The sequence below is a fragment of the Arachis hypogaea genome, chromosome 5 (assembly GCF_003086295.3).
Source record: "Arachis hypogaea cultivar Tifrunner chromosome 5, arahy.Tifrunner.gnm2.J5K5, whole genome shotgun sequence".
NCBI classification, from domain to species: Eukaryota; Viridiplantae; Streptophyta; class Magnoliopsida; order Fabales; family Fabaceae; genus Arachis; species Arachis hypogaea.
Genome location: NC_092040.1, coordinates 111,021,055 through 111,045,364, shown reverse-complemented (window position 1 = coordinate 111,045,364; position 24,310 = coordinate 111,021,055). Strand labels below are relative to the sequence as shown.

Below are 24,310 nucleotides of genomic sequence, written 5' to 3'. Positions count from 1 at the left end.
CTTTACCAATTTATGTTGCTGACGTGGTACGTGGAGGATACAAGACCTAGCCTTAAGTTTCCTTTTCAACTTATTGCTTCTTCCATTCCCATTCCTCCTTTCCGGTTAGTAGTTCTCCTCCATTCATTCACAAGTCGTCAAATCCTAATTTCTTCAACCGGTTCGAAAAAAAGTATGATAAAAGCCTACTACGACTAACTCTTCGATTATTGATTTGACTTTTATCCTTATTTTATTGCAAGATGGTTTTTCTTTTACAAACACCTATTCAAATAAATGTTTAAATCTAAGCAACACATATCCTCTTAAACAATAAGATCATTCTCCAGATTCACGCAACTCTTTCCTCATAAGTTCGAGCCTATTTCATCAAAACACATGTCAAATCGAGTTTCAAAGGATAACAACCAAGTCTAGGTTAGAGTTTGTTTTCTTCATTGGCTCTTGAAAACAACTTAATCAAGAGCTCAAGAATAGGAACAGACAATTCCATCTCTTACACTCTTCAAATTATTACTTTTTCGAGCAAACATCAATTATGCTATTTCATTCAAAAAAAAAATCAAACAAACAAACACAACTTCATTTTAATAAAACATTACTATAGGGTTTAATACTAATAAACTATTTTTAACATTTTCGGTAATTAAAATTACATTTTACAACTCCTTAAGAAGCTTTGCACACTATGTCACGACTCTAAGAAATAACATAAAATTATATCCACAACTTAACGGCTCATTTTGGACCTTTCAATAGACTGAAAATTCATTTTTATTTTTTTAATACGAAAAAGAAACTCTTTCTATTTGCGGGCATGGGCATAGCCATATTCCAAATAAATGTCGACCAGCTCAATTGCTATTTGCTGGATACTCAAAATTTCACCCAAACCTACCGTTACGGCAAAAAAAAGGGCCATGCCCAACAAAGGGAAATTACTAAGCTGAACTGAAATTAGCATTCGACAAAGGCATGTCAGCACTCAGCAAAATCTGCAACCTCTAATCTATTTGTGTAACACTTTATTTATAAATGGGTATAAATTTAGTTATCCGTTGTCACATAACCATATCAGATGCACATTGCAATTCATATACTTATAATGCAATACATGTTGAATTTTTAATAGGCATAAAAAATAAATAATTGAAAATTGAAGAGTTTGAAACACTCAGGTTTCCATTCAACCTCCTCATCAATGAAAATCAATATATGTAGTTAAATTGTTAAAAGGACAATGTTAGTCTATAGCAAAATTCTTACTGACCAAAGCCATGCAAGTATACTTGCAAGCCGAAGTGACAAAAACAGTGACTCAGAGACAGAGAAAGGAAATTAACAATGCAAAAATTCGTCGGATGGATATTGCATGAGTGTATTAAACAAAGAACGTGTCCCGAAAGAAGGGGGGAAAAGTGGTTATGACATAGAAAAAGCACATACCTAAACGATATATTCAGTGACTTAAGCTTCCTTCCTAGTTATCCTGCAATTGAACAACAATCAAGACGGTCAATATCAAAAACAGGTTCTCAGCATAGAGAAAATTATATTATGTTATAACTGGCCACAGTCGAGATAAATACCATTTCCGGTTCAACAAAAATATGCATTGATTTATTTAAAATATTAAGTGGAATGTATAATAGCCAATTCTACGAATTCACTAAGCATACCGTGTACCAATTCATCTATGAACCGGAATGTATATTTTCCACATAAAATATTTTACATATGGCGTATTGCATACCCATTCTCATACTAGAACGTATTGTGCCCCATGTAACTATGATAATAGCATACACAAACCGATTTTCTATATGTCCATCAGGTGGACTGGAAGTGAAGAAAGGGAGAGAAATGCCAAAATTTACCTGAAACAATATATTCCCAGGGCATCCGTAATCTCATGGATGACAGATGTAGCAAAATGCAAGTAAAGTGTTCCTGTATTAACATTAGCAGAATCCAAATCATCAGAGAAAAATTTGAGTTTTTTGGGGTGTGAAATATGTTATGCAGATCCGACAAGCAATAAGGTACTCTTAGTGATAGTTGGATCTGTTCAGAGTATTCGGTGAAATTGTCTATTCTAGTTCCAGAGTTTAGAAACGGAGGAAAGACGCCAAGGCTCTTCCACATAAAGCTACCTTGCTATTATCTAAGATTTAGGTACAGCTGACCCTAACCTTATTTCCGCAGATACCCAACCCGTTCGGGTAGGGGAGAGAGCAGATCGGGTTGAGCTACAAGTAGGGTCAGGTGCGAGTTTAGGCCTAATCCTACCTGCACCCTTGATATATTATACTCGTATAATGAAGTTGATGGGAATCGAATCCACACTCTCCATTTTATAAATGTATAATTTTATAATTTTAGGGAGATGAATGCTTAAATGATAACCAAGCTTGTCTGTGATACACGATAAAGTGGCCTCCTTAGCCAACTTACCGATAGGGGTGTTGGCAGTGTGATTTGGATCTGTTTTGAGTCAAAATTTCATTTGATCCGAACACTAATTTTACTTGCGGTGTGGTTTAGATTTGATGATTTTTTTTTTTTTAGCGGATCCAATTTCAAGGGTTTGGATTGAATTAAATTTGTGGTTTTGTAAATTAAAAAAAAATATATATATATATATATATATATATATATACATTAGTTAAAATATTAGTTAAATATATATATATATATAAATTATATATTAGTTAAAATAAATAACTAAATAAATAAATAAATCTCATTTTGAATTCACAAAATATTTACTAAATATAATATTTACTAAATAATAATAATACATGAATAACATAAAAATGTATAACAAATTGAACATATTATAAGTAAAATTTTAAATATAATAATAAAATAATAACATTATAACACATTGTGCGATTTGGATTGAATTGGATCGGTTTTGAGACGTAGATCCAAAATCTGATCCAATCCGTGCGGCTTGCCAAAAATAGAATCCAATCAAATCCAAATTAATACGGTTTTAATCAATTTTCGGTTTGGTTTGAATTGGATAAGCGATTTAGTTTAGATCGATTTGGATTTGAACACCCCTATTTACAGGCCTCCTACTTATTTTTTAGGGTTTTCTTTGGATATATTCACTGGCAAGCTTTGATGTTTTTTTTCTTTTCTTCCCTTTTTTTTGTCTCTCTCTCGTATATTAGGCTATTGGTTTTAGCCTTTTAGGGAAGATATATTTAGCCTCTCTCTTGTACTTCTTCCTTTATGCTTCCAAATTACATTTCATCTTTTGTTGCTGAAAAAAAAAAGGGTAGGTATACCTGAAAATGCACAGTAACCAAGAAGAACGAATCTCTCATCCACTAGAGGAGCCCTGTGAAAATATCAATGGATTTCTGTAAGAAGAAACCAGAGAAACTCATAAAAACACATAACGTACATTTAACAACTCAGTCATATCGCATACCCATCATTTAGCCGTGATGCAAGTGCATTAGCAATGGCGAATGGGAGATACAGGAGCGACTGTACAAGGCAAATAATGCTTCCATTAAGTATCAGAGAGACTCAACCAGGAAACACTTCAATGAAATCAGCTAAATATTTAATTTAGATAACATCGTTCTTTGTCATCCCACCATCAATGGATTCGGTATCACTGATGAATCTCTATCTTGTACCATATCAACTAAAATGTGATAGATAAACTAAAATTTATCCATTAAAAATTATATTGAAAAGTGTATGAATAAGTTTCATGTTTTCACAGCAATTTTATCAATTTCTCATATTCAATGCACCAAGGAAAACTCTCATTTATTAGGGGAAGCATCTAGCCATTTGTAGGAATAACTTATGCACCTATCTAAATTATTCTCATTTATCATATCCTCCTATTTCATAAATAGAACACTCCAGTTTTGTCGGCAACTCCCTCAAAACATACTATAACAGTTAATATCCGGATGCAATTTATTTCAAACAGGCAAACATCCCTAACTTGTAACCAAGGACTGAGACACAACATAAAAGAGATTAGACGATATCTAAGAATCTTAAGTTGCTTTTACTTTAAACTCCTGAATATAAGTGAACTTGCAGTTAAGACATTAACAAATGAAAGTTTAATTGCTTAAAATGTTTTAAAAAAAAGGTTGTATGTCAATATGCAGTGTTTGCGGTTTTAGAACTAGAGATACTAGCCAAATATGTTATAAAATCAAGTATGTTAAAAGAGTTAGTACGGATGTAAATCCAAATAAACAGCTTCAATACCATGCACATTCCAGTTTTCAAGCCTTTGGGTTCATCACATAAGTGGGACAAAATCATCCTTCCCTGCAAAAATTAAGCATTCCTCAGTGAAAAGTCAGATTTGAAGAGGAAAAACAGCAACACAAGGAAGCAGATATATTAAGTTGAGTCAGTGAGAAAATATAGAAGACCAGAGAGAAACTGAAATTACCATGGGCGCACTGATACTATTAAAAAAAATAGAATGTTTTACATTGTGCGGCTAGCGTACACAAATAAACAAAAATTTGAAACTTGCAGTGTTGAGAACCCCACAGCAAACCAAGAACATGAAAGACAGCTTATTTTTAGGTACTATATGCCCGAGATAGATACCAGAAGAATGATAGAACATAAATTTAGTACATATTAGAGCATGTGTTTGTTTCAGATTCCTGATCTGCAATCCAGCACCAATACAAACATTCCTTTATCAATTGCTCAATACATAACCGAAGTGATCTAAGACATTCTCAAAAGCATAACAAAGAGCATCGTTTAAGGAATTTTAAATTCAACATATTTAATTGAAATAAAAAATTGTGGCTTTCCGTTAATATTCTGAGAGCCATCTAGTCCTATGCAAATTGGTTCATCCTCCAGTTCGCTAAGAGTGGTAATACTAATGACTAGTAATGAGCTAAAATGGACACCGGAAATATAGATAACAACAAAAGAGTAGTTTGTCATAGAAGGGAGATAAACAACCATTTATCAAATTTGAAAACAGATAGCTCACCACAAGATATCCAAAAGTTAGTCCTGTTCCTATAATCACTAAATGTGGATAGCTCCTTATGATGTCCGATGGAGACAAATAATCCCTGAACAGAAATCAGCCAAGTGTGATGATATGTTGGAAGTGCATACATTTCTTACAAATAAAACTGGTAACAAAAATAGTCCATGTTTGAGTTATACCAGATAAGAACTCCTCCCACAAGCACCACAAATGGATAAAGCTGCCCATAAAGAAAACATGTCAATGAGGAAACCTGATTCAAAGAAAGAATATCAAACAGGAGAACATATTACCATCGCCAATGCAAGTGGCATGCTTCCATTTCTTGCCTTCACAACCTTATGAACATTACAAACACTGCATTGGAACCAAAAGATGTTGAGCGTATTGAGAAGAGGGAGCAGTTATGGTTGTATCATAGGGTATGTGATTCAGTTTATACGTACTTGAATGTGACTGTTGGTATAACACCAAAAGCTATCATCAAAAACAATACCACTTTATACGTTGTGATCCCTGAAATACAGAAAGCATAATATAAACCGGGCAATTATTTATCAAGAAAGAACCCGCACAATGATGAACTTTAATCTATCCAAAGGCCGTGAAGCCGGGCTTATACTGGAAAACCAAATGGTATCCATCCTGCTTATTTGTGCTACACATAATTTGCTTCATTCCAGTTTATGGGATAAGTAGTAAGTACAGCAGATGGGAATATAACTACTCTTAATAAGATTAATATGATCAGTTTCTAAATATTTGACAAGATTATCCTAACCACTGCAGGAATTCCCACTAGTCTAGAAAACATGACAAGAAATCCGAAATTTTAAAGATGTAACTGAAACTATAAGGCAGTGTAAGAAGAAACATGAAAAAATTGGCATTCTAGACATTACAAATGAGACTACTATAGAAAAGATCTTTACCCTCCCAAAAGATAATAAAACAAGATAAAAGTGCAAAAATTTAGACAACTCTGAAGATTTTGTTCTTGACATAGAGGATTTCCCTACCATGGCTAACTCAAACTGAATGTGTTTTCTGTGCCTATATATGCCCAGATCACAAGTTCAGAGACAACATCGGCAACCACCTAAACTGACAAGAACATAAGCAAAGACTTAAATAACAAGTTGATTAAAATCAGGAGATAGTAAAATTTGTTGAGACTGGTTTTAGATAGGAGGAAATGAGAAAACAAATACTATAAAATAATATGAAATATATTGACATGATTATGTTGTGTCAAAATTTGTTGAGAATGGTTTTAGATAGGAGGAAATGAGAAAATAAACACCACATAATAATATGAAATATATTGATATGGTTATGTTGTGGTGTCTTACAAGAAAGGAACCCTCACCTCTACTTAAAATAATAGTAAAGTCCTAATCTAATCAGATAAGGAAATAATGATGAGATGGTAGATATCAAACTAATACTACGAGATATTCTTTGATATGCTGAGCTACATGATAGAGACATTATAGGATATTCTCTTCAGTTCTAACAAAACTAATATCATAGAATAGACACCTTAGCATGTACATAAAGCTGGCTCCAAATACATGTGAGGCCTTCTGAAATATAAATAACAAAAAAACCTTTTTATAAGGTGCTCTTTACGAATTGGTAAGGCTCTATTTTGATAGATCACAAATAGCTTGAAGAATACAACATCAAACCTTTTAGGTCACTGATATAAAAATAATATCTGATATTGAAGAATAGCTTACCCTCAACAAAAGGCAACCAGTTCAAAAATGGGAAAGACTTTCCAAACTGTTGAGCCCACCACTCAGAACCTATATATCACAACATCATTCATTTGGATGTTGTAAAAGCAATGATAATAATAACGATACAGGGTAAAGTATACTTTTTGTCCCTAAACTTTGTGATTTCTTTTAAAAATATCCCTAACGTTTAGTTGCATTCAATTTTGTCCCTAACATTTTGAATTTTTGTCAAAATGATCCCTAGACGTTAACTCCATGTAAAATGTTAGGGACAAAATTGAAAACTTCTAGGGATAATTTTGACACAAATAAAAAAACGTTAGGAACAAAATTGAATGAATCGAAAACATTAGGAACAAAATTGAATAGAATTAAACATTATGGGTATTTTTGAAAAAAATCGCTAACGTTAGGGACAAAAAATATATTTTACCCAATGATAAATAAAAGTATATCAAAATCAAGGATAAGGCATACCAACAAAAGCAGTAAAGAAGTGAGCAACATATATCAGCATAAGACCCTCTGTAGGTCCATTTACAACTGGCAGTATAAGTGTATTGGTGAAAAAGCTGCATCCAAGACAAAGGTTAAAAGAAAATCAATACAATAGTATAAACCAGAAAACAACATATAAGACTCGATCAAAAATTACTCCAAGATACACTTGAAAAATTAAGATAATTAGGTAAAGTTGTTTTAGTACTTTTCCAGAGCTGGTGACAGTAGCTTCAGGAAAGAGAGGGAGGGGGGACTTTAAAAAAGGTCAGATCAACTGTTTTTTCCCCCTACGATTAAAGTAATTATCCAGATCGCAATACATTCCCATGAAAACAGGTACACGGTACGGGGTACGCCACCTGCCAGATATGGTACGTGGGGGTATACCTATTTGGTACAATTTCAGTACGCGTACGTTCAGGAGTCAGGACCATGTGAAATACCATCATAGATTACTATACCTACCTCTTTTTAGTTTCTTTTAAATTTGTTTTTGTTTTATCTTTTTCTAAATCCAAAGCCCAAACATCATCTTCCTAGTTATCTTTCACTGTGCATCAATTATCCTACGAGTCTTGCATGCAAACTAGCATCATTATTATCTCTATTTGTGACCCATAAGTAATTAGTTCGCTATCCATGGCGTTCCAATACATAGATGAATTGTGAAACCAGTACACGACACGTCGCCTAATTGGTGAATTCATCTAACAATTACATTTAACACTCGCATAATCATTTTCAAACAGCTTGCAAAGAAATGCAAAATGAAGGTTTCACCAATCAATCTAACTCGATTCAAACCAGCCTCTAATTCATACTCCATTAGATGCAACGTATAATATCAATATGAGTTTCTATTTCATGCTTCTCATATATTATATAGGAGTGAGAACCTCCACATTTCCGCATAATCTCTTTTTTGTCTTTCCTGATTCAATTTTTTAATGTAGAGCAAGATTGTTATTTCTTTTCACTTACTATTTACTACTCTAGCTTATCTCATTTAATTAATATCAGTCTTCAGTCTTCACTACTTATCTCTGCATGAATATTATTCTTTTTTATTTTACTTGAATATTATATAATTATAAAATTTTGCAACATTATTACAAGAAGGAATAAAGATTAATGCTACATAATATCATTATACAAAACAAATAACATATACTACATATTTCACAAGTGGTCACTATGGTACACTAAATAATTTAGACAAAAACATAAATGAATACAAAATCAATGTGAAGTTTCAAAAGAAATGCTAACTAATATAAGAGTTTAATTTCGATGTACTGACAGTGTAAACCAACCACATCTATTCTTTTGGAAGACTATTCACACAGTCAATGCAAAAAGTAGTTATTTTTCTAATATAACATTACATGAATGGATGTAAATTAAACTATGAGTTAGTGTAAAACTACTTTACCATATCAAAATTAAATTCTTAATATAATTACATTAGTTTTCTAATTTCACGTAAATTTATAAAATAGTGTTGTAAATTATTTTTAGTATCATACAATCTAAATGACTGGTAAGTTTTTCAGTCATGGTAGTGACTTTTTAAATCATTCAGATTTCTTCAATTAGGTATTTCATCTAAATATATGAATAATTTGACAATAAATAATTATTTATGGCTGTTATGAATAATATTCTCTTAAATTAAAATTAAAATATATTTATGCTTTATAGAACATGTAAAGAATTTATACGATTTTCTTGAGAAAAAATTTATTTTAATTACCGGAAACAACATACATCATACTAGAAAGCAAAATAAAAAAGAAAAAACGGGGGCAGTGGTTCAAAAATATAAATTTATATGAATTCGAAATTTACATAAATTTTGGGATTAAATAAAATTTTGGTCTCTACGAAATAGCCATTTTCAGGTTTTAGTCCTAAAAAAAATAAAAATAAATTGGCTTTGGCACAATATATTTAAAGGTTGTCTATTTTGGTCCCTGCAGTTAGTGTGCTTCATTAAGTAATAACATGGCAGGTTAAATGTTGACATGTGATGTTTTGGCATGCCGACATTTTAATTTTCCATGTTAACAGTTAACCAACCTCATCAACACTTAACTCAAGAAGAAAATACTTATGTAGATATAAATATTGAAGAACAAGTATTAACAAAGTGAAAGATGACCTATAGTAATTCATGTGAATGAAATAAAATTACTATACGATAATTCAAGAAAGAGAGGAGGGTTTTTATACTTTTATGCGTCCAAAGTAAAGCATAAAACGTAATAAACTTACTGCTCCCAGGTTGCACCATAAAATGTAATTGCAGATATCAACCAGAACCAGAAAGTACTTCTTCCACACATGGCTGTGCTCCCAAAAGCCAATGCTTCAAACTGAAAAGCAGTTGACACAGATGATTTCTTAATGTTTCTTTTAGTTAATGGTTTAGAAATAATAGCAAAAGCCAAAAGACACATACTGTGCAAGCAAGTGCATCGCACCCTGAAATGAAGTAGTGTGCCTTTGTTAGTAACTAACATATGTGCATTATGAAAAAGAAATGGGATAAAACCAAAGTGCTGAAAAATTACCATGATCAAACAGCTCCCCTAATGGGCTTGAAGAATTTGTTCGTCTAGCTTGCTTCCCATCAACAGCATCAAATGTCTAAGCATATACATATCAAATTATCAGCAATAATCTACGATAAGAGAATTAATTACCTTGTCTTCCATAGATAAATTACAATAGGACTTCACATTTTTTGGAAAGACAATATCCACTTATTTATTAGGATAAACTACACATGAAATGCGCAACCTAGTTTATATAATTTATTAGGATTAAACACCCAGCATCTGTTTAGTTTAAAGTTCATGTTTATACGGGATATCCCCTCAGAGACATGTTGAGAGATCAGAAAGCGATGTTTCATAGATAGATAATTTTTTGCTTGCTTTTGTATAGGGGAAGTATTATCCCCAGTCTTCATGCACCTTATATGACAAGTTTTCTGACAATCATGTTTTATGGGGTAGGATTAGATCCCTAGCATGTATATGGTGTAAAGCTCATGGTCTTTATAGAGGATTTTCCCTCCAAGACATGTTGAGAGATTGAAAAGCTATGCTTTATAGAAAAGTGTTGTTTTGTTTTGCTTTTGTAAAGAGGAACCCTTATCCCCAATTTGTATTAGCCTTCTCCTCTAAATGAAATTCTTCTTATGTGGGAAAAAAAAAAGTATTATCCCCAATTTTGTCTTATTGTTCTTCCCACTTTAATGGAATTCTTCTTTAACCCAAAAATTAAAAAATAAAAAGGGAAAAAAAAGTAGAAAGTCCTTGTAGGAAAGAGAGAAGTATATATTCATTTTTTCTACAACGTTGTATCAAATAAGAGGGACATCAATTGACAAACATGATTCTAATATCAAAAATGCTGATAATACAATCAATCACAAATATAAACAGCTTCAGCTTATAACTGGAATCAGACAAAAAGTAAAATTATGAAACAATACCACAGCCATGACAATCTAGAAAGCAAATATTACATGCATGAAATGGGTGTAGATTTGTGATCATATATAAAACTTAATGTGTTTGTTCATGATCAAGATGGCAAAACAAGGCTGACCACCATTAAAACTGAGTAGAATAATCAAAAGGGCAAAGAAATGAACAAATAAGAGGACAACCGTACCTGGTATAGAAAAAGAAGCAGGCCATGCGCAAAATTAACCCATCTTGGTGGAGCTGTATCCAATTGAGGTGAGTATTTCTGAATAATTAATAAATAAACTTGAGCATAATGGACCTAGGAAATAACCATTCAATGTTCCAATCCAAACTCTTAAAAGCTTTGATAGAGAATAGTGAGAATATTTCTAGATTACTGTTGCATGGCTTTAACGCCTATGCAATGGCAGGATTCATCAAGATTTGCTTAATTGGGCTTATTAGTTTCGGAATTTGGGCTCATAATATAAATACCAGTATTTGACTTAGCCATTTGGACAGATAAAGGTATCAAGCTAGTTAACTCAGTTCCACTTACATAGCCAAGCAATGCAGACAGTAGCAAGAACATAAATCCTGTAAGAGTGATCTGCAGCCAAAGAACAAATACATTATCAGTGGAAAGATAAAGCTTGTTACAACAAGAATAACAATTACAGATAACACTTTAGTTATGAAGGATGCAGAAATTGCACCATGTTTGGACTGCAAAGAATCCCAGAATGCCAAGATGCCCAGAGATGTGAATTCATCAGAGAAAAACTGAGTTAGTGTAGCTCAGAATTGAAACTTGAAATTCTGAAAATACTAAATGACATCATTGCCGAATAGTAAATGTAAATATTGTCATCTCCATCAGTAAAATATCGTATGTGGCTATGGCCTTAACATATAAAATTCAAACAAAAATGTGCTTACAAGCTACAACTATATAGTGAAATATTCAGATGTTACAAGCACTGTGAGCTGAGCTTCCTGAATCTTAGATGTTAAGTTGTTTATAGCTCGTAAGTCAAGGAAGGATTTCCAACAAATGTCATCATTTAACCACTATTACCACAGCCATTCAGGAATTATTTATTACACTAACCTGCTAGAACAGGAGAAGGAATAAGGAACCTATTTATCCATTACAAAACGGAAGACCAATGACAGAATACATGATACGGTAAAGTGCCTTTTTGGTATATTCTACCACGAAATACTCTTAACTGCTAATGATGGTTAGTTTATATTTTAAAGCTTGAAAGAACTTCATATAAGTGAACACATCAAATAATTAAACTACTCATTCCTATAAAAACCAAAATCTTAAACACTAATTCTGTATAAAACTGGGAGATATGAGATATCCTATGGCTAGTGTTAACTTCGTCTACATTTTTATTCAGACAAATAATGTAATATAAGGTTACGCTGAATTCACAATGATATATTATTATTATATATACTTTATCAAAGTTCCTATAGTTAGATCCAGCACTCAATCTGTCAAATGAAGTTCATACTATGATCTATGATCCTTGAAATGAACAGATTTTTTTTATTATAACTTAAGTGATAACAGTGAGAAATTATTAGTTCAAAGTAAAAAGCATATAAAATTACTCACGGCATCCACAGCGGGAAAAAATTAACAAAGCGGCTCCAAAAGGGCTGCAGTACATATTTGGCAAGGTACGAATGATCTACGCCACTATATTTGTATCGGTGCAGAGCTTGAACACCATGAGCCCCAATATAAACCATTCCTTCTTATCAAACTTTGAATTATGCTTCAAAGGCCAGCTATGCCGTATCCAACCTGCTAAAATTTGAACAACAACATGGTAACTAAATAAATATATATGAATTTTCAAGATACCCATGAACATAAATGAGAAATGAGATTGAATTTCAAGCTCCAAAATCAAGTTGAATGTTTATCGTTGGCGAAAGAATGAGAAGTTGCCGGAACATTGAATTTACCCTTACAATAATATGAAAAATGAAATCAATTTAAAGTTATGTAGGAGACAGGGGGAAAAGGCAGTATAATTTACAAAATTGTATGGGAAACAAACAGATCAAACAAAAAAAAAAAAAAAACGGAGCAGAATAAACGGGAAATAACTAAACAATACTTTCAATTAATACTCAAAACAAACAGGGAATCAAGGAGCTTAAACAGTAACGCATAGTCGCATAAGAAACGCAAGGATTTCTTATTTCTATTTTCAATTGGCAAAGTTATTAGAAAGAACTAAAAGTCTGAATCTTTGAGACCCATAGCTATCAGCAGCTTAGGGTTTGGCAAAATTGTACAGTGCAATATGTTATTTACATATTAATAATCTGTTAATAGAAAAGAATACAATATTTTACTGCTATCTACTTATCTTCATTAACACAAAAGTATATAAATGACTGCTAAAAGAATGGATCAACAAACAGATTAATGTAAGCCACATCTCAATCTCAACTCACTTATGAAGTTATGATCCCTTTTATTAGAAGTAAAAATCATAACAGTAATTATATGAAGGAAATTGATTTTCATTATCTATACAACCTATCCGATCTGAACCATAGTCCCCTCGACATACAAACCAGTAACTAGAACAGCAGAGAATGGGAAAGAAGAAAAATAAAAATAAAAAAAGGGGAAAACAGAAAAGAAAAAAGAATGCTTAAAGCAACCGTCACAGTAGAAATAGATCAATTATAAGTTCAATTTAAGGAAAATTTTGAAAGCAAGAAACCAATTGCGCCATAAGTAACCTCCGATGAACTCTACTGCTACTACTAATGTTTCTTTCGAATGCTAATACCGAAAAATCTAGCATGTAAGAGTTGTTATAGTTCTTGCTGAGAGCAAAGTGTAAAAGGCTAAGATCAAAGGGGAAACGTTTGAGGGAGAATGAAACTGGGATCCAAAAAGCAGAAGCACAAGGTGTTACCCTTTTCAAGCTGAAAAATACAAATATTTTTATAAAATAATAAAAGCTTGGATGATAACAACGAAGCCTCTATTCCACCATCAAGTATGCTTCAAGGTGAGCGTGAGAGAGAGAGAGAGAGGAAGCAAATTAGTTTTAAGTAAGAGAAGGGAAGAATGGAACCTGGGAATATCGGAGCTCTTAGTGGTGGAGGCCACTTGCTAGGAGAAGAGGTTAAGTGAAGGAACTAGACTGGTGAGAGAGATGAAGAACGGAGAAGACCAGGGTGGAGAGGGAAAGCGGGGGGCAAGAGAAGCGGAAAGGGAGGTCTGAAGAGCGTGCACGTTTTGGAAGTTTGCCAAAAACATTGGAATACGGTATCATCGTGTAATAGAATAGAATCATCACTCCACAGTCTCCACTTTAGTCTTAACTTTTTCAACATCAAAATTTGTTTAATACTTTATATTACTTTTTTTTTTTTAACGTAAAAAATCTTCGGTAACGATCCTGTAATAAAAAAAAAGTTTATTCAAATACAACAATACAAATTTAATTATTTATATATCCTAAAATATATCTATATAAATCATGAAACCTTCCACATTTTAAAAAATATATACAAACTCTGCCACGATTTATGAAGGAAACCTTTATTGTTGGGGAGTTTTAGGGTATTTGAGGTATGTTTGGGAAATCCGTTAAAAGGGAAGAAGGACATTTAGATTTCTTGAAAGCTTCAATTTTTAGTTTGACAATGCTATCAAAATAATATTTACAAGAGCTAATTATTTTTAGCTTCTGTATTTTCTTAATGAATTTTTAGCTATGGATACTAACTGTTTATTTATCTTTTACCAACTTTATCCTTTATGTATATTATTATATTATTTATAGAATTTTTATTATTTCTATTTATATGAGCTCTATTTTTTTATTATTTATTATTTTTATTTTTTTTCAACTGTTTGTTTGATATTATATATTTTTATAATTGTGATTTTTGTGTATTATGTTTGTTATTATCTTTTTATAATATGATTTATTGATTTTATTAGGTAAAATAAATTAAACAAAAAATTAACGGTAAATAATAATAATAGTAAAAAATTATAGCATACTAAAAAAGAGTACTAAAAATATTAAAAATATACTATATAAAAAAATCATAGAAAAACTTTCAGATTTGTTTTAATTATTACAAAATAAATATTTAATTTTTTTATTATTTTTAGTACTCTCTTTTATAATTGTAATTCTCGTATACTATGTTTTAGTGTATTTTTTATAATATAGATTATGATTCTATTAAAAAATAAATTAAATAAAAAAATTAATCATAGCGTTGGATTCTAAATTAATATTAAGAATAAGATTATTGAGAGTATTAGAATAAGAATATTATGTAAAAAAATACTACTCACGTTAATACTTAGAAAATATAACATATTTAATTAAATATTTTTATATATTTTTTATTTAAAAATTTTTTTTATTTTATATCAATCAAGAGGGAAGTTTATACTTATAAACATATATAATTTAAAATGAGATTTTTTTTAAATAAAAAATAATTGGTATTTTAAATGTGCATTGTTCTAAAGTCATACCTAAAACAAAGATGATAGAAATCAACTTCGATGATATAAACTAAAAACCTGAGACTACTCCCTCGTACATTCTTGAAATAGCAATTGGATACCTACAAGAAATTTCTACACCCAAAATGAGTTGATGTTTTAGTAGAATATAGTTAGTGTTGAATCAAGAATTTATTTGATACATTATGATGATAAACATAATTAATTATTTTTTAATTTTTATAATAAGTACTGTAGAAATCAATCAAGGACGATAAATTACAAGCATGAATCATGGAAAGCACTTACATTAGTAAAAATATCATTAAAAATGATATCAAGTTATGTTTGGAAAGATTCAACGCTATCAAGTAATGTTTGAACAGTTATTGCATATATTGAAGAATAAAAATGGAAAATTTCACTCTTTACGGTTAGTACATTAAAGAGTGCAAGTTTCTGCATATATTGAAGAACAAAGATAGAAAGTTTCACCCTTTACGATTAGTGCATTAAAGAGTGCAACGACTAAGTTGTTCAAAAGAAAAACAATTCCTACATTAGAATAGATATGAAATTTTACATCTTGATGATTTATCAAGATAAAAGGCAACCAATTCGTGTAGATTTTCAGATTATACAAACAACCCTTGTATTTCTTGTGTTATGCGTGTGTTCATCTTTTTTTATTGTCTAAAAATAAATTTATATTGAAAAATACAAAAGACAAAGAGAGTTGATCACACAAAAGTCATATTAATTTATTGTTTGAGTGTTTAATTTTAAAAATAAGTTGGGATTAAGGTGCACTTAGTTTTCCTTAACTAAGTTGGATTAGCATCTAGATGATTTATTAAGCTTGGGATAGCTTAAGTAGTTTATAAGAGTGTGAGTCTCTTAGAATTTGTATATACAATTAATCTTGATTATAATTAGAGTAAGACCCGTACAATGCGCGAAGAGGTAGATTATTTATACTATATAGTATATTTTAATACATGTTATATTAAAAATATTTTAGAGAACATATTATAAATAGATTTTGAATTTATTTATTTTTAAAAAAGACATAGGTTATTTATATTAGAGTTATACAAAATTCTATTTTTATTTTTTTTTTCATTTTTCGATTTTGCATTAGTAGCTACACTTTGTCTTTTCTTGCGGTTTTTTTGTTTGTAAATAATTAAAAAAATAAATGAATGAGAATGAAAAACATATAAAAATATTATATTAAATTTAAAAATTTTTTGACAATTAGTATGAGAAATTAAAAAATGAAGAGTAGTAAGAGTCTTAATATGTATAAGTTGTAGAATTTGAATATTTGTAACTGAAATTTTTTATAATAATAATTATTATTATGACACTTTTAATGTATGTTTATTGCATTTAATTAGTACTTGATGTTTCAATTGAATAATAATAGATAAGAATTTTTTGTTTTAATTTTTTTAAAATATTTTACTAAATAGTGATTGGTTGATTTTCATCTTTTGCCAAGTTATTAGAATTGCTGATTTGGCATCATTAGCAAAGAAAAGATGATTTAAACTCATTGTGGAGAGAGTTGGTAGAAGTTTTTATATATTATAAATAGATAGATAGATAGATATATAGATGAAAATTCTACCATTATTGTGGTGGAGACTGGACGTAGGTCACATTATACTTTGTGGTCGAACCAGGATATATCGTGGTGTTCTCTTTCTTCTTCATCTCCTTCATTAAAACTATTTTTGTTTACTATACTAATCAGGAGATTTTTTTAAATTATCGTTCTGCGCAAGTTGTATAAATATCCTAGAAGTGGTTGAATTGATTTAAACCCTCACTTCTCAATTCACTTAGAAACCTTTAATTGGTATCAGAGTCTGGTTCAAAGGGGAAGCTTCACAGTTTGGAGTTAACGATCCTTGACGAACTAAATTATTGCATTCACTTTAATAGAAGGACAATCCAACAATTGGTCGTCATTCTTTAACGGTACTAACTATAATTATTGGAAAGAAAGGATGAGAATTTTCGTGCAATCCATTACAACAGCTAAAAAATCATTCTTAATGGACTAAACATTCCTATCAAACTCAATGAGAAAGGAAATGTAGTTTCAAAAGACGATCGTGAATGGAATAATGAAGATAAGAAGAAAATTGAGCTAAATATCAAAGCTATTAATTTGATGCATTGTGCAATTAGTTTTGACAAATTTAGAAAAGTCTTAAGGTGTAAAAGCGCAAAGGAGATCTCAGAGAAGTTGTTGTTCACTCATGGAGGAACTGAACAAGTTCAAGAAACTTGTATTAACAAGTTTATGAAAGAATACAAAATATTTCTCATGAAGGAAGATGAAATCATAGATGAGATGTTTGAAAGATTCTCTGTAATCATGAATAATCTTGATGTTGGGAAAGAAACACACTGAAAAAGAGCTCGTGAGAAAGATCCTAAGAAGCCTCACCAAAAAATGGGAAAACAAGAGTATTACTATCGCTAAAGGGAACAATCTAAAAAAAATCTCCTACAACAAGATGAGAGGAAAACTGTTGGCTTATGAAACAACTCGTAATTAACCAAAGAAAAAGGATCTTGCATTAAAATTCAAGATTTCCTACAAAGATAAAGAATCAAAAGTTGATCTCTCTTATAATGAGCTTATCTCCTTCGCTACAAAGCTTAAAAGTCAAAATAAAAAAGAAAAAGAATCCCTTTCAAGGGACTTCAAAAGAGACCAAAGCAAAGTTATCTCTCATCGCTGCAAAAAATTTGACTATTACCGATCTGACTATCCACAAAAGAAGAAAAAGAACAACAACAAAAGGGAGAAGAAGAAAAAGGTTCTAATGGAATCACGGGAGAATCTCGAAAATGACACGAAGAAAGAAGACTATGACCATAAACTTCAAATTTGTCTCATGGTTGGTCAAATCAATTATGATGCAGATTTTCAGCTGATCAATTATATTTTTTTATTAATGATTTAACTAAAAATTTTGGAAAGCTTTTTGAAAAATATAGTAAATATAAAAATAAAAATAAAACCTTAAAATTAGAGAATGTCAAACTCAAAGAACAATTAAGCAACGTCAAATCCTTTAGTGTTTTGAAACAAGAAATTGAGTTTTGAAATACTAAAATAGAGGATTTAAAAATAAGGAATTCATTGTTGGAAGTGAAATTCTTGCTGAGAATGAAAAACTACAAAAGAGGATTAAGAACTTAAATATTGATTTAGTAAAATTTGCTCAAAATTCTAAAAATTTGGACAAAGTAATTGCTAACCAAAGGTTTCTTTTTATTAAATCTGGTCTTGGTTTTGTGGAGGAAAGAAATCCAGTTTTAAAAAATGACTTTGAAGCCTCCTCATTCAAAACCAAAAAGACCAAACTAGTTTTTCATAAAACTCAAAAGGCTAATTTTTTCAAAAACAAGAATCCTCCCTTTATATGACAGCTGAAAATTTATTGATGGTCTTCCTTCGCAGGATGACATTATAGATCGTAGAGTTTTTCAGGATAACAAACTCTGCCATTACTGACCTCTTACTTTTCTCGGTTCCCACACAGATTAGGAGAGAGATTATCCCGCCAGGTCTTATGTAGTTGTTACCCAGACCAATGACCCCATGTTGGTGGATCTTCAGATCGGCCTCTTTGAGACCCAAGGCATCAAACACATTCCTGAACATGATGTTGGAGTCGGCTCCTGTGTCGACGAGAATCCGTTTGACTAGACATGTCCCGATCATTGCCGTAATCACCATGGGTGGATTCCCGGATGATTGTGGCACCATTGATCTTTTTCGGGCCAAAAGATATCTTGGGAGATTCTTTGGATGAGGCCTTAGGGTTCTCCGATGACACGGCTAGGACCTTGGCATCCTTTCTTGTTGCCGACTTTGATTTGGGGTTGCATCTCGCCCTACCACGATGTTAATGACCACCGTCGAGGCGTTGTCAGCATTCTCATTGGATGTTTTCCTTGGCCTTACAGCCCGGCGTCGGTCCTCCTTAGATCGTTCACATTCTCTCCTTCTTGGGTTCCTTATGAACTGAGAGAACTCAGTCAACTTTTCTTCACGATTAGCTTGCTCCAAGGCGTCTTTTAGGTCAAAACAGTCATGAGTCTTGTGACCGAAGCTTTTGTGATAGTCACAATACAAACTCTTGTTCCCGCCTGTTCTATTCTTCAGTTATCAGAGCTTTGATAGGATGCTCTTGTCCGCGATTTGCTGGTAAACCTCCATTATAGGAGCCGTAAGGGGGGGGGGAGGGTATAGTTCGTAAACTTCCCCACTCGAAAAAAGGGCTTAACTTGCTTTCCCTATGTCCCTTCCTTTAGCATCTCTCTTGGTTTTTCTGCATATCCGAGTTGGCGGGGAGACAGATTGGTCGGTTACTGTTTATTGGCTGCCACTACTTAACTTGCTTTCTTGTTTTTCTTTTTGGGTCTTATGTCCTCTCCCTTAATAAAAATGGTCGGTTAGTATAATTTTAGTCAACCTTTTATTATAATTTTTTTAACTCTCAATTTTTGGTATTTTTAGAGTTTCAAGCTGTGATTTAAATTATCAACTTTAAAATTTAGGATTTATGATTAATAATTTAGAATAAAAAATAATTTTAAAAAATTAGCTAATATTAAAAAAATTAAGTCACTAGTTAAACTAATAAAAAAAGGATTAATATTATAGTAAAGAGTAAAAAATTTTTAGTGAAAAAAATTCAAAAGAAATTGTAATATGCATTGCACATGTTTATAAAATTTAAAATGAATAAACCACTAAAAATACATTCGAATAATTTTGTCGTTAACAAAATTGCACTCAAATTTTATTATCAATAAAAATGCCTTCAACTAAAATTATTTGGATGTAGTCCTTGTCCAATTGTTTTCTTCATCGTAAAAATTCCCAATAAGAAAATAGCTCGTGGTGCAACAACATAGAAGACCAAAAACAAACGAAGATACAAAAGTTGCAGCAGTCAACAAAAAGAATGAAAGAAAGGGGACTGTCAACTACTCAAGTGTCAACTAACTGTGAGGTGCTAATTTTTTATAAAGATTTGGGGTTAAATGCAATTTAAGTAAAGATGAAGGGTACTTTATGCAATTTGAGATTTAAAAATCACAGGGCATGTGGTATTTCTTGATATCTAAGTATTCTCAGCACTAAAACTGGATCGCAACGATTTCAGTTGTTTATCTATTGCGTAAGATATCTTGTGATCACGTAAGAACTATGCACTATAATTAGTAGTTTATAAACCAATCAAGTCAATTGACCACTTTGAGTGTTCTGTAGTCTATGTCAAGTTCATGAATCACTGTTTTTATGTCCTTTTCTCTTGTTCTCTTTTCAAAATTCATTGGATAGACAATTGAAGTTCTTAAACAGAAATTATTCGCATAGGCTAATGTAGGCATGTAGCAAGCAGCACCCTCTTTGTAAACTCAAACCATAGGTTAAAACCCGAAAAACTCAGCAAGGTATGTTGATTTTCCTTTCTGCTAGAGCATTAATATATATATCCATGGTTCTTGTATGCTGATATATATGATTTGCCTGTATTCTGTTAAGATTCTCAGGAAGTGACTAAGAATTCAGTGGGCCCAATATGTGGTTTAAGGTTGATTAAGAACTTGTTCCAATTATTGGAGTCAATAGTTCAACATGTTTTCCTATATACCTGTAGTTAAACTCATACATTTTCATTAGTTGGAGATAGGAGTGTACATGAGTCGGGTGAAATCCGTTTCGCCTTGATCTACATTCGATTTTAAATAATGATTGAGTCTATTTTTGATATCTTTATCCAACTCTAAACCCAGTGAAATTTTATTATTTTCGGGTTATACTAAAACTGGATCTAAATCGGTGAAGTTCGGATCTTGATAAACATTATGTCAAAAAGTTATGATGCACTTATTTATAAAGAAGAAAAAACATATATATTTGTTGCCGATAAGTTGATATTTATATTTGAACTTGAATTTGTCTATAAATTTTAATCTCATGCTTCTTTGTGTATTTTCTAATTCAACAAGTGTGATTAAGGACCTGCTTGAGAAGTTTCAAAAGTTACTTTTTTTGAGCTTTTGACTTATAAAAAATAGTAATATTAATGTCTGGTACAGTTTTCAAAACCAAATTGTAATTTTCTAAGAAACTATTTAAGTACTTATAGAGAAGTTAAAAAAATGATTTCTCTCATAACAAAAAGTTCTTTTTTAATCACATTTCATTTAAAATAAGTACTTTTAGAACTAAAAAACCAAAAAGAAAATAACTTATTTATAAGTTACTTTTAATATAAGCATTATTGTTTAAGCTATTTTTTCAAAAAGAGCTTAATTAAACTGTTTATCCAAAGTGAGCCTAAAAATAAAACAATAAACTTATAATTAATATAACATAATATTAGAATTAATTTAAATATATATACATTTTTTAGTCCTCTTAAGATACACATGAGTCGGGTGAAGTTCGGTTTGTTTTGACCTAGACCGGGTTCTAAATAATAACTGAGTCTATTTTTGAGATCCTTACCCGATTCTAGACTCAATAAAGTCACATCAAATTAATCTCAAAGTGTTCGAGTCTAGATCAGATTTCGGGCCGAATCAGACCAAGTACACCCTAGTTGGAGATACTCTTTCTGAACCGGATCTTGGATGTAGAAAAATCGGTGCTAGGAGAGCCATGTCTTTACAAGATTTCAAATAGTCAAATGCAACATGAATTCACCGATTAGGTGACATACCGGTTATAATTTAACAATTCATCTAGGTACCAAAATGCTATATATTTTTCACGTACAATATTTTAAATGTGGCGTAATGCATATCTGTTTCCGTATTAGAACATATTGCGTTTCATGTCGTTGTGGATCCTCCCCCCAAAAAAAGCAAAGTTTGATCATCACTTCTCCATACCTTGTGTTACACATTCTTTTAATTCCCCCAATTTGTTCCTCATAAAAGTTTCACATTTGCTATTTATATATATATATATACTAGAATAATTCATCTGTTTTTGAAATTTTCATCAATAGGAGTTTGTGCTCAGTAATGGGGAGGTCATGTATTCCAAAATACAAAATTTCCAGAATAATGGGGTGGCTACAAATTATCCTTGGAGGGTTGGTAATCTTAGTTAGCGTTTTGAGTCTAGCAAGATTCTACTATGCTGGTTTTTTCCTACACAATGAAGATATATGCCACCATTTCTACACGGCGAAGGAAGTTTACGAAGATTTCGACGCCAAATCACTCTCCGAAAGAGTACAAGAAGTGTTGGATAGGTTGGAAAGTTTGCAGTACAAGCTCGAGTCAAAGCTACAAGAATTGGAGAAAAACAAGGGGACCTTAGAAAAAGTGTTCTTAGAATACGAAATAGTTAGGCCTCTTCATAACGCCAATGTCGCCCTAAGACAAATTAGGCTTCCAAAGATTGAAGAAGAAGAAGGAAAGAACTCCACAGTGAAAGAGGATCCTTTAATCAATTTCTTTCTAACAGAGGAAATCAGAAAGTACATAACCCCAAAAGAGAACAGAGTTGGTAAGATCAATCTCTATGGAACAGAAAAAGTTTACAACACAATTGGGCATGCTTGTGTTTTGTACAAGAATGAGCTTCAACAGTACATGGACTATGACATTGGATCCTACTGCGACGATGACTGGAATCTCGCACAGAAGCTTATGATCAACGGCTGCGATCCTTTGCCTAGACGAAGGTGTTTGACAAGAGCTTCAAAAGAGTACCAGAAGCCTTACCCCATCAACGAGTCACTCTGGAAGCTTCCGGACAACAAGAATGTCCGGTGGAGTAATTACCGTTGTAGAAATTTTGATTGCTTGCAAAGCAAGAATCCGAAAAGGGGATACACAAAATGCACCGGCTGCTTCGAAATGGAAAAGGAAAAGCTGAAATGGGTAATAAACTCTTCACTCAGTGCAGATTTTATGATCAGTGATGTTTTGAAAATCAAGCCAGGGGAAATAAGAATCGGATTGGATTATGGAATTGGAACCGGAACATTTGCTGCAAGAATGAGGGAACAGAACGTGACAATTGTTTCGACAGCACTGAACCTTGGTGCTCCATTCAATGAGATGATAGCACTAAGGGGACTGATTCCTTTGTATGTAACACTAAATCAGAGGCTTCCATTCTTTGATAACACCATGGATTTGATTCATAGCACTGGTTTCATGGATGGATGGATAGATCTTTTGCTGCTTGATTTTATATTGTATGATTGGGACAGGATTTTGAGGCCTGGAGGGTTGTTGTGGATTGATAGATTCTTCTGTAGTAAGAAGGATTTGGATGATTATATGTACATGTTTCTTCAGCTGAGGTACAAGAAGCATAAATGGGCTATTAGTCCAAAGTCAAAGGATGAGGTGTATCTCTCTGCATTGCTGGAAAAACCTCCTAGAGCTATATAAATGAAACTACCAATTTCTTGCTTCTTTTCATATTATGAATTTATTATTTGGAGGAGTGATATGATCATTCATATTCATTTAAACTTGTACTCTAACTTATGCGTAAAATAAAGAGAAACTACAAAGTTGTGTGGTAGCTTTTAATTTTATGCCTATGGAATTTTCGACCCGACACGTTAATGACTAATTCGCCACAGATTTGAGCTTTATTTAAAGGTCTCTCACTGACTAATAAGTTGTTTCATACACACGACTGAATTCGAACCCCCGACACTTGTTTAACTGGACGAGTGAGTTGATTACTCAACCAACTTAAGTTGGTTAGTTGTGTGGTAGTTTGCTTACACAAATTTTGTCCTTTTTTTTTTTCATGAGTTTGAGTATGAATTTCAACGAGTACAACTCATCATATTATTTTTTTATATTTTATTAGCTATTATTGCTACATGCACAAGTTTTTTTGTCAACTAAATCTAATCAAGTTGTACAAAATTCAACAAAAATATTTACATAGCGTGCACGTGAATAACGTGTTTCTCTATTACAAATCATCATATTATTTATGAAGGTTCTTGATGGCTTAAAGAAGGGGAAG

The 24,310-nt window shown here is 31.9% G+C and overlaps 2 protein-coding genes across 5 annotated transcripts; one reads left to right on the top strand and one right to left on the bottom strand.

Moving 5' to 3' along the window:
- Positions 1-1,156: 1,156 nt before the first annotated feature.
- On the bottom strand, positions 1,157-14,109 carry LOC112802731 (choline/ethanolaminephosphotransferase 1). 4 transcript variants are annotated; one of them, XM_025846075.3, is made up of 19 exons: positions 13,862-14,075; positions 12,373-12,564; positions 11,456-11,465; positions 11,299-11,349; positions 10,945-11,022; positions 9,834-9,909; positions 9,722-9,744; positions 9,535-9,635; positions 7,237-7,331; positions 6,757-6,825; positions 5,461-5,530; positions 5,308-5,371; positions 5,194-5,234; positions 5,012-5,096; positions 4,255-4,317; positions 3,446-3,504; positions 3,300-3,352; positions 1,878-1,950; positions 1,157-1,489 (listed from the first exon to the last, which is right to left on the bottom strand). In XM_025846075.3, the coding sequence occupies exons 2-19, from the start codon at positions 12,507-12,509 to the stop codon at positions 1,468-1,470; spliced, it is 1,170 nt and encodes a 389-aa protein (XP_025701860.1). In that variant the 5' UTR covers positions 12,510-12,564; positions 13,862-14,075; the 3' UTR covers positions 1,157-1,467. The 4 variants fall into 4 exon arrangements, with proteins under 4 accessions (XP_025701860.1, XP_072093949.1, XP_072093951.1 ...); XM_072237848.1 differs by having other exon boundaries at positions 11,456-12,564; positions 13,862-14,109; XM_072237850.1 differs by lacking the exon at positions 11,456-11,465 and having other exon boundaries at positions 13,862-14,077.
- Positions 14,110-20,539: 6,430 nt separating this feature from the next.
- LOC112802730 (probable methyltransferase At1g29790) lies at positions 20,540-23,825 on the top strand. Its single transcript, XM_025846074.3, has 2 exons — positions 20,540-20,748; positions 22,314-23,825. The coding sequence occupies exon 2, from the start codon at positions 22,330-22,332 to the stop codon at positions 23,713-23,715; it is 1,386 nt and encodes a 461-aa protein (XP_025701859.1). The 5' UTR covers positions 20,540-20,748; positions 22,314-22,329; the 3' UTR covers positions 23,716-23,825.
- Positions 23,826-24,310: the final 485 nt, after the last annotated feature.

Bases quoted from the DNA above. Each gene is read 5' to 3' on its own strand.
- LOC112802731 (XM_025846075.3), bottom strand. From the start codon at position 12,509: ATGGTTTATATTGGGGCTCATGGTGTTCAAGCTCTGCACCGATACAAA. The intron at 6,826-7,236 runs GTATGCCTTATC...TGTGATATATAG, and splicing joins CTTCTTTACTGCTTTTGTTG to GTTCTGAGTGGTGGGCTCAA. The intron at 4,318-5,011 runs GTGAGCTATCTG...TAATTTTTGCAG, and splicing joins TAACTTTTGGATATCTTGTG to GGAAGGATGATTTTGTCCCA.
- LOC112802730 (XM_025846074.3), top strand. From the start codon at position 22,330: ATGGGGAGGTCATGTATTCCAAAATACAAAATTTCCAGAATAATGGGG.